Below are 9,098 nucleotides of genomic sequence, written 5' to 3'. Positions count from 1 at the left end.
GGTGAGTTTCCTTCTACCGCTCTAACTTGGACAGTGTGCTGGAATGCATGGCAGTTTTGGAAGCTTCTCAGTAGGAATGTGTGGCAACAGGAACCAGTTGGGGATGGTGAGAATCAAGCCCTGTGAAAAGCTGCCCAGTGTCACTAACATCCAGTGACATCACAGTCTGGTCTGGGATAAAACTGCTTCTTCCCAGGCACTACCAAACCTTTACTATCAAACACTGTGGACTTAGTTCCTTCCAAGAAACAGTGGAAATAACAACAATGTCCACCACCTATTAAAGACCTACTGTGTGCCAGGGGTTTTCCATTCATTATCTCATTCAATTAACACCATAACCCTACGAGGTGGATATTTTTATTCCCACTGTCAAAAGAGAAAACTGCAGCTCACTAAGATTGAGTAACTTACCTGAAGTCACACAGCTAGAAAGTAACAGAGCTGATATTTGAACCACAGGTTTACTTTACTTTACTTTTACTAGAGCCCATGTAGTTAGATAGTGACACACGCCTCACCGTTGAATTTGTATGACCATACCCATTTTCTAGATGATGGATCTGAGGCTCAGAGAAGTGAAACAATGCATCAAGAACAGGTAGATGGCTGGGAAATGGTAGGGCCCAACATTGACCTTGGAGTAGTCTACTCGTAGTTCCAACCTGTACATGTTCTCCCTTAGACTATCCTACCTGTCAAGGTAGGGTCACGAGACTTGTTTCACAGATGGGGAAGCTGAGGAGCAGAGTCTCACAGGAGGAGACTTGGCAGGGGAGGGGAAGTCCCCAAATGTGGTGGAGCCCTGGCAGAGGTCTCCCTAAACGGGATCAGAACCAAGATATATCGGTTATAGGCCCCCAGCCCAGTCCTCTCCCTAGACGTTTGCAGAAACAGTTAGAATGAAACGAATGTCAGAAGTACCCCTGAAGGTAAGCGAAGCCCACGAGCAAACTGCAGCCCGAGAGGTGAGCGTGGGAGGCCCAAAGTCCCCGGGACGGTTTGCCCCTGCCAGTGAGGGAATGGCATACACTGCTGCTTTTGTAGTACCACTGTAGCGCCATCTCATTATTCCTTCTCTGTCATCTTCCGGAGTCACTACCCAGGTGTGAATCCCTGCAGAAGTGGACAGGGCAGAGGGCAATATGACCAGCACCCTAATTCACTGTGCCCAGTGATGTAAGCCCTGCTTCTACTCCTGTAGAATCCTCTGGTAGGCTGAAACCGGGGCAGATGGTAGGGAGTCGGGCAGAAACTGCCTCTTCTGCCCAGATGTAGAGGAAACTCACCTGGTCCTAGAGGAGCAAAGGAAACCAAGAGAGGAAAAGCTGACAAAATCAGAAGAAGAAGAAAAAAAAAAGAAACTAGAGTAAAAGATACCGAGCCTCCCAGAGACATAGCAGCTAAGCTGGGATAACCCACCCCAGCATCCCTTCCCCCGAGCTAGGGCAATGTCTACATTCAGAGGACCAAGAAATCACACTGAACTGGAAAGAAGGTCTGAGATAACTAATGCTCCTGAAGAATCCTCCATGCCCACATCATCTGTGGTTTACAGGGTGGGCTGGAGCCCTCCTCCCCCACAGACCCACAGAAGCTCACACCAGTGCCCCAAGCAAGGCACAGTGCACTCCCTCTTCCCTATCTTGGGGGGACTCCCCAGCTCTCTCCCTGTTCCCCCATGCAGATCAGGCACCCTCCAATTCTTTCTTTCTTTCTTTTCTTTCTTTCTTTCTTTTTTTTAAACCACTCTCTTGTTTGGGGCAGAGAGGATGGCGAGTTTGCACTTGTCCTCCAGCCCTACACATAATTGGTGGCAGCAGGCAAAGCTGCTTTGAGGGGAGGGGTTTGCCAATGGAATGAAAGAGGGAAGTCCTAGAATGACAGGGCTGGAAGGGACCGTGGAGATCTGACCCAACCTTTTTGTGGCCTCCACAGCATTTCCATGATCTATGTGCTCCCATCCCAACCATCGCCTTTCACGCCACGCAGGGGTTCTCATGCCTCCTCTCCCAGGCTTCCTGAGGGCTCTGTCTCCTTTCCACCACTGAGCTAATCCACTATCTTGTTTTCTAGATGAGCATACTGAGGCCCATTGACATCTGACTTGCCCAAAGGTAATCTTCATCCCAGAATAGAGCAAGGACAAGAAATCCAAACGCTTGAGTCTGTTTCCATCCTACTGTTCCACTCAATCCCTAGGAAAGGAGGGCTCAGTGTTCGCTGGGGGCTAAGGAGCCTCTGACAAAGCCTGCTTGTCACCCCAGCTGCTATGGGCTGTCAGTGCCAAGGGTCTAAGGACTGAGTTATTTTCAGAGACATCCTGGTCATTGTCCCCTCCTGCTGGGTACCCTGAGGACTCTGTGAAGTTAGTCTGGGTCCCAATGGTCTCTTGCTTGCAAACACGTGGCTCGGAACCCTGACAGACTCAGTCAGACTGAAGCCCCATACACCAAGGAAATCCTCACGACCTTCCAAGAGGCCTTGCCTCTTTCCCATAGGACGGAAGGAGAGAAGGTGCAAAGCTGGGAGACACCACAGGAGGCGGTGTCCGCAGTTCAGGGATGCTGCTCCTTTAGTAGCACTTTACCCCTATTTTTTAAAGTCTTGTTTATCTCCCTTTTGCTGCCCCTGAGGGTGTACGGATGAAGGGTGAATGGACTGGTCAGGATATCTTGAAGCTTCAAGGGCAGGTTTAGAGGAGTGTGTTGTGTGTATCTCTGTGTCTTTGTATTTACACAGAGGCTTACCTCTGCAGTCTAGCTTTCGCTCCTGTGCTGAGAGCATTACAGTGTTTTATGTGTGACCCCAGATCTAGGGTAGGGTGGCTCAGTGGGCTACCTCCAAGGCCTTAACTTCTAGAGAGTCAGCTCTGGAGCTGGCAGTTTGGGCTGGAGGCAAGGCTACTTTCTTCTTGGTCCTTAATTAAAGTGGACTCAGGAGTAGGAATGGGGACTGAGTCCTGAGGGTGCGGGGTGAGGGATGTGGTGGAGTTGGAAGGGCGTTATTCGGCCGGTTGTCGAACCGCTCTGTTTTTCGAGGTCCTCTGTGGCTGTGCCCCGTGTGTCGGGCCGGGTTGGCCGGCACGCCTGAGTGCCGGTGCGATCCTGTCCGCCCCAGCCTCCCCGACACCCCGCGCTCTTTGTCTCCCGGTGGAGGTGTGCGTGCAAACCTGCGTCGCAGGGCCCTCATCGCGTGCGAGCGCGGGGGCGCACCCTAAACCCCCACTCTTTCGGCGGCGAGAGAGGAGTAGCCGGAGCTCCGCGCTGTTTGGTCTGGAGCGGAGCGGGGCTTGCATTGATCCATTGATTGTGCGCGGTCTGCGCCTGACCTCCCTGCTCCCGGGGAAGCCGTCTCCATGGAGACCGAGCCCGCTCCCCCAGCGCCGGATTGTAAATTCCTGCAGGCAGCGGCCCGGCAGCCTGGGGAGGGGGCCGCCGCGCCCGGGCGCGCAGGGGGAGCGGCTGCTGCGCCGAGGCCCCATTTGAAAGAAAAAAAGGGCACGAAAAAGGAGGAGGGGGGGAGGAGGAAGAAAACGAAAAGGAGCAAGGAGAGGAGGAGAAAGAGGAGGAGGAGGAGGAGAAAGGCGAAGAAAAAGAGACGGAGCCTGAGAGACGGAGAAAGCGAGAGAGGAAGAAAGAGGCAGAAAGGGCGTGTTTCTGGCTCTGCGTTTCCCCTCCCCTTTCTCAGGTCCCTCGCCCGGGCTCTGCGCGCTCTTCGGCTGCAGCTCTCTCCGGGCGAAGCTGGGAATTGGGTGGGATTATACGGAGCAGCCCCGCCGTCGCCGCTAGCACAGCCCGGCTTGGAGAGGGCGGGGGTTCCCCTCCGTCAGCAGCGCCCGGCGCCCCCAGCCTCGTCGCGCTCTCCGCCTCGCTCTCCCCGGCGTGGGGCCGGGAGAAGCCGGTAGCATCGGGAGCCTCCCGCCCAGGGCGCCGTGGTCCGCGCCCCGCGCCCGCAGCCCCCAGCCCGGCCCCGGAGGGGCGTCCCCTCCCTTCCCCCCTTCGACGCGCGGGGGCCCGGCCAGTTTCCGCCCTCCGGGGGCTGCGAGACCGGCCCCGGCCGCGGGTAGCTCCAGCCATGGGCTCGGGGCGCGTGCCTGGGCTCTGCCTGCTCGTCCTGCTGGTCCACGCCCGTGCCGCCCAGCACAGCAAAGCCGCGCAAGGTAAGGAAAGAGGGACGCGCGGACGCGGGGCTGCCGGGGCTGCGGGGCCCGAGGGCGGGAGGGCGTTTTCCGAGGGGCTGGGCAGGTGCTGGGAAGCGTGCTGCTGTCACAACCGGGCACTGTGCACCCGCTCTCCTGGGCTGAGGACCTCACCGTTGGGCGCTGCGTCCCGGGGGAAAGGCTGGAGGAGCCAGGGGTGGCACAGATGAGTGAGAAGTTTGGGGGGCCCTGGACAGAAGTGACCAGCACCTCAGAATTCTGCCTACTTCACTGCCACCCCAGCATCTTCGAAAGACTTCTTGTCCTCCAAAAGTATGAGAGAGAAGCTTCTCTTCTCTCAAACATTGCCAGAAACATAAGTTGTGGCCTGGAGAGGCTGAGAATGAAAAGTTTAAAGTCACGCTATAGATTTCTTCCCCTCACCCCAAACCCTCATGCGAAGTTAGACAGAAATTTCCAAGTTGTTGTCTTATCAGTAGAAAAATGTTAAAGAAAAATAGGATCTTTTATGGAAAAACCGGCTCGCTTCTCATATCCTGGTTGTCGGCTGAAGAAGAGAAGAAAATTTCTGCGACTCTGGCTTCCTGCAAGAATGTTGCATTTCTGCCTCTTTGGGGGGAAATCTTTCCTCTTGCATGGCTTTCATTTCTTATCATAATATTTATTTATTAAGGCCTCGGGTTTCCAATTCCATTTAAATCCAGGTCAGAATTGCATTAAAATAACAAAGTAAAATTCCTGGCTGGGGAGCTCTGACAGATCCCTCTAGGAATTAAAGAGAGAGACAGGGAGGCCCTCCCGCCCCCATCCCTGACCCCGGCTCATTGCTTGGCTAGTCCCAAGGCTGTGCTGGCAGAAACCAGGCTGGTGGACTATAGTTCTCTTGGGGACAGTATCCCCTCCCCCTTGACCTCTTGCTGCACCCTTCCCCCATCGGGTCCTCACCCAGGAAGAGATTTATATGGACAAAAAGAAAATTTCTCCTGGCAAAGCTTTGCCCAGGAGGATATGATTCTCTCTATTACCCTAGGGGCTCCTGAAGCCAAGCTGGGGTGTGGAGGTGACTGGCCCAGAAGGGAAAGTTGAACTTGGGAGTTGGGAAAGCCTGAGTCTCTGACAGTCAGGTTGCTGTGTCCTGAGGCCGGAGCACTTGGCTCCTAAGCTGCTCTTTGTACTGGATGGGCTCCCACTCTGTTAAAAGGACGGTGCTATATCAATGCCATCCTCTTCTCCCAAAACACTGCCTCTTCAAATACCTGCTTCCTCCTCCCACCTGTCCTTTAACAGAACAAAACATTAGAGACCCTCAGCTGTCAAATACCAGACCTCACCCCCACCCCGTTCCAACCCCAAACTCCTTCCTCGCCAGTCCTGGTTCCAGACAGCCCACTACCACGGCCACCCCCAGCCTGGGAGCAGCCCCTCTCCCACTGTGGATTTGCTTGTGTTTTCATAAACAAAGCTGGCTTTTGTAGTGCATGCTGACTTACTCATAACATGGAATTAGCTAGGGAGTTTAGTCTGAAGGAAGGAACAGATTTCATGCAGGAATCTAGAGACAAGATAAGGACCTCTTTTAAGTTGGAGCCAGTGTCTGTAGTGGCCTAGTGAGACTGGGGAGCTGGGGGCAAATGAGGGAGCAAGCAGTATATTCCAGGGGGTTCCCGGGACAGATGGAGACTCTTAGAAAGGACAGGTACCATCAAACCAAGGCTTTCAAGCCTGGGAGATCAGCCCATCATTTAGGGACAGAAGGCCTCAGAATCCCTCCAAGGTACTCCAGGGCTCCCTCTTTCATCAGACACTGCTGGGTACTGTGGGAAAGGAAGCCAGAGTGAAGGCCCCTGCCCACAAGGAACTTACAGACTAATACGAGTAGTTTTGTTCACTGCTTAGCTCATATTCGGGCCACACTTCCTCTGACTGGGCTGCCATTAGCTTTGCATCTTCCTTCCTACTGATCTCTGAGTTCACCGGACATGGAATTGAAGCCTGTCATTTCAGCTACTTTTGACTCTGCTATTCAGGAAATTTATTAACCTGGTCTGCTAGAGATTGGCAAACAACAGTTTTACTGGGACGTCCCTGGATGCCGTCTGCAGGCCAGTGAACAGCAAGGACATGTACTGACCAGGCAGGGCAGCCTTACCCACAGACTCAGTGCTGTGGACCTCCTTCGCTCCCAAACATGCCTCCCAGGTATCCCCAGTACCATGAGGGGTGCCTGGAATGTCACATGCATTTAAACGAAGCTCTAGCAGTTCTTTACCCTTGGCAAGTATCTTGCACAGTTACTATATCTCTGAGGTATCTGGATCTCTGTCCCTTTTCTCCAGATGTTAGAGGCGGGGGACCAAGTTAGTGTGGAATGGGGAGGAGAGGAGGGACAAGGAAGGGAGCCCTGAGTGTGCAGGTGAGTGTGTGTGTGTGTGTGTGTGTGTGTGTGTGTGTGTGTTTCACTGGGATCACCACAGATGACACAGCTGGGTATCTGTGTCTATTGTGACTTAGTTGTTAAGCGTGAATATGGATGTTTTTCGTGTCTTTGAGAACTGTGTGTGGATGAGTGGGTGGGTAAGCGTGTGTGACTAGGAGTAAGCAAGCATGAGAGTACATGGTTTTGAGTGTTTTTTTAAGTGCCTGTCTGTGTATTTTAAAGTAGACAGACTGGATAACCAAGATAATAGTTAACTTAAAAGCATTAATTTGCTTTTTTTTTTTTTTGGGGGGGGGGGGGTGCAGCAGTGGTTAAAAAGGCCTAATCCTGGTGTAGAGCTCAGGTTACAGCTGAATGAAAAGGTCTCCTGGCCTCCGGGGAAAACTTGTCCCTAGGAGGGGCTCCGGGAGAGCCAGCCTAGCCGTTTAGTTTACCTGGTTGTTTTCTCTCCTCATTAGGGATAAACTTTTGATAAAGTCGTGTATTTAGAGTTTCCAAGTAACACCATCCCTGGGACTGAGAGCGTTCATCTGACTGCAAACAGTGTCTCTCTGTCTCCGTGCGTCTCTCCGGGTCTCTGTCTGGGTGTATGTGTGTCTCTCTCTTTCTTTCCCCCACCCCTCTTTTCCTCTTTAATGTGGCTGTTTCCTCTCCTCCCCGCTTCCCTGGGCTCCTGTGGCCAGCTCTTACAGTGAGGGGACTGTTCCTTTTAGCCCCTCCCTCCAAAATATGAAATGAAAACCATGACCGTGTCAGTGGGTGAGGGTGGCCCCTGGGCAGCTGGGTAGTGCCCGAGCCCCATTCAGGCCACACTGGGGAGAGACTCAGTCCCCACTCTTACAGCCTGATCTTCAGTCAGTTTCCTCTAGGCCCCCCCCCCCCCTTTTCCAGAGGGTAGAGAAGGGGGTGGACTACTCAGAAATTCCTCAGGAATCCCTTTGACCTCTCTTCTCTCAGTGACATGTCCCCTGGGGGAGGGAACCTGGGGGGCGGGGGGACTTTTCACTTCTTACCCCTCATCTTCTTGAGTCTCTACAGGGTGAAATGAGAGAGAAGGGACTAGAAGACACGAAAGCCAGAATTATTACAGGCAGAGAAAGAAGAAAGTTCTCAGCAACCCCCAAATGAGATTGTTTTCTGAAACCTTCAGGAATCTGAGAGCATGAGAACCGGTTTGAGATGTGAGCGGCTGGGACCTGTTGTAAAAGGAGCCGGCCCTGGATGTGAGTTTGGGAATGTGAGGTGTGCATTCACTGGGGTGTGTGAGCGTGCGTGTGCATGACTCAGGGTGTGTGTGTGTGTGTGTGTGTGTACGCACGCGCACAGGGCTCCTGTGAGAGGAAAAAGGAAGCGGGGCAATGTGCATTTTATTTTCATTGGAGAAGTAAAGACGTGGAATGGCTTGGTCCAGTGCCTTGTACTGATGTGGGGGAAGGGAATGGATGGCTTCAGACCCTCTTGAGAAGATGGAGGTGGAGGAGCTTGCTGCCTGAACTCACCTCAGCCCCTGATCCCTGAGTGTCAGGGCGTGGACCTCCTTTGATGTCCTGTACCCCTAGCGCATGACTGCTTATAAGAAAGAGTCCCTGTCAGGGCTGGCAACTGTGGAGCTGCTCTGAGGCTGGCAGTGCCGGCAAGAGGCCCCGACCTGGGGACAGCCTCTTCAGGCTCAGCTATAAGACAGGATCTGGAAACAGAGAGACTGCTCGTCTTTGGGGGGGGAAAGTGATACAACTGACAACCCAGGGATGTTTGAGGGGTAGAGGAGCTAGTCACCTGGGCTAGGAGGGGACCTGGACCCTCCACGTCTCCCCCAATGGTTCCTCTGTCACCAGACTGGCTGCTGTCCTCCTACGCCCACATATCACTAGCCCCAAATGACATGGGGTGGGGAGTATGGTGACAGTGGGTTTAGGTAAATGCAGACAGAGGCTAAGGATTGGCGCTTCTGAGGAAGTCATTGAAATTCTCTCCCTCTCTTGTAAATTGGACTAGAGTATCAGTAGGGTCTCTTTCAGCTCTGAGATTCTGCACATCTCCTGAAATCCTTCCTGCTGAAGGCAGAAGACACTATAGCAAGCCTCGGTCCTGGAGCGGCCTCCCCAGGCTCCTCGCCTGGATCCCAGGCCCTCTTTTCCCTGGGCCCTGCCCCACTGCTCCCTGCCCAAGTCTGTGTCGCTCAGCTGCTTCCCTTCTTCCCCCAGCCCAGTTTCCTGGGGCCCCCAAAACCTGACAGTTCTTGCTCTGTCCTTAAGTGGGGTATTTCCCCTTGGAAATAGCCTCTGCAGAACAAGTGTTTCTGTGTGTGTGAACGTGTGAGCTTCCAACAGCGTTGGGAAGTGGAGCTTAAGTGTTTGTGTTCTGGGCACTGAATGCTATCTGGGTGAGGCCCCAGGGCCTTGCTCCCACACTATGTATTCTCAGCTCAAAGACTAGCTCTCTGCTTTCTGCGCCAACCTAGACATCTCCCTTTACAGACCCAGGCGCTGTTTTCTAGTT

The 9,098-nt window shown here is 53.5% G+C and overlaps 1 protein-coding gene across 3 annotated transcripts in view; it reads left to right on the top strand.

Annotated features, from left to right (window-relative positions):
• The first annotated feature begins 3,565 nt into the window (after positions 1-3,565).
• SCUBE3 (signal peptide, CUB domain and EGF like domain containing 3) overlaps positions 3,566-9,098 on the top strand; it is a 36,632-nt gene continuing 31,099 nt past the window's right edge. For all 3 annotated transcript variants that reach the window (XM_019738755.3, XM_019738756.3, XM_019738754.3), the window contains exon 1: positions 3,566-4,162. In XM_019738755.3, the coding sequence (XP_019594314.2) occupies positions 4,078-4,162 (85 nt within the window). In that variant the 5' untranslated portion in view covers positions 3,566-4,077. The remainder of the gene's footprint in view (positions 4,163-9,098) is intronic.

This window comes from Rhinolophus sinicus, chromosome 2 (genome assembly GCF_057876585.1).
Source record: "Rhinolophus sinicus isolate RSI-liver-muscle chromosome 2, RSI-T2T, whole genome shotgun sequence".
In the NCBI taxonomy this organism is placed as follows: domain Eukaryota; kingdom Metazoa; phylum Chordata; class Mammalia; order Chiroptera; family Rhinolophidae; genus Rhinolophus; species Rhinolophus sinicus.
Note: the sequence above shows the minus strand (reverse complement) of the source record. Positions and strands in the feature narration are given on the sequence as shown.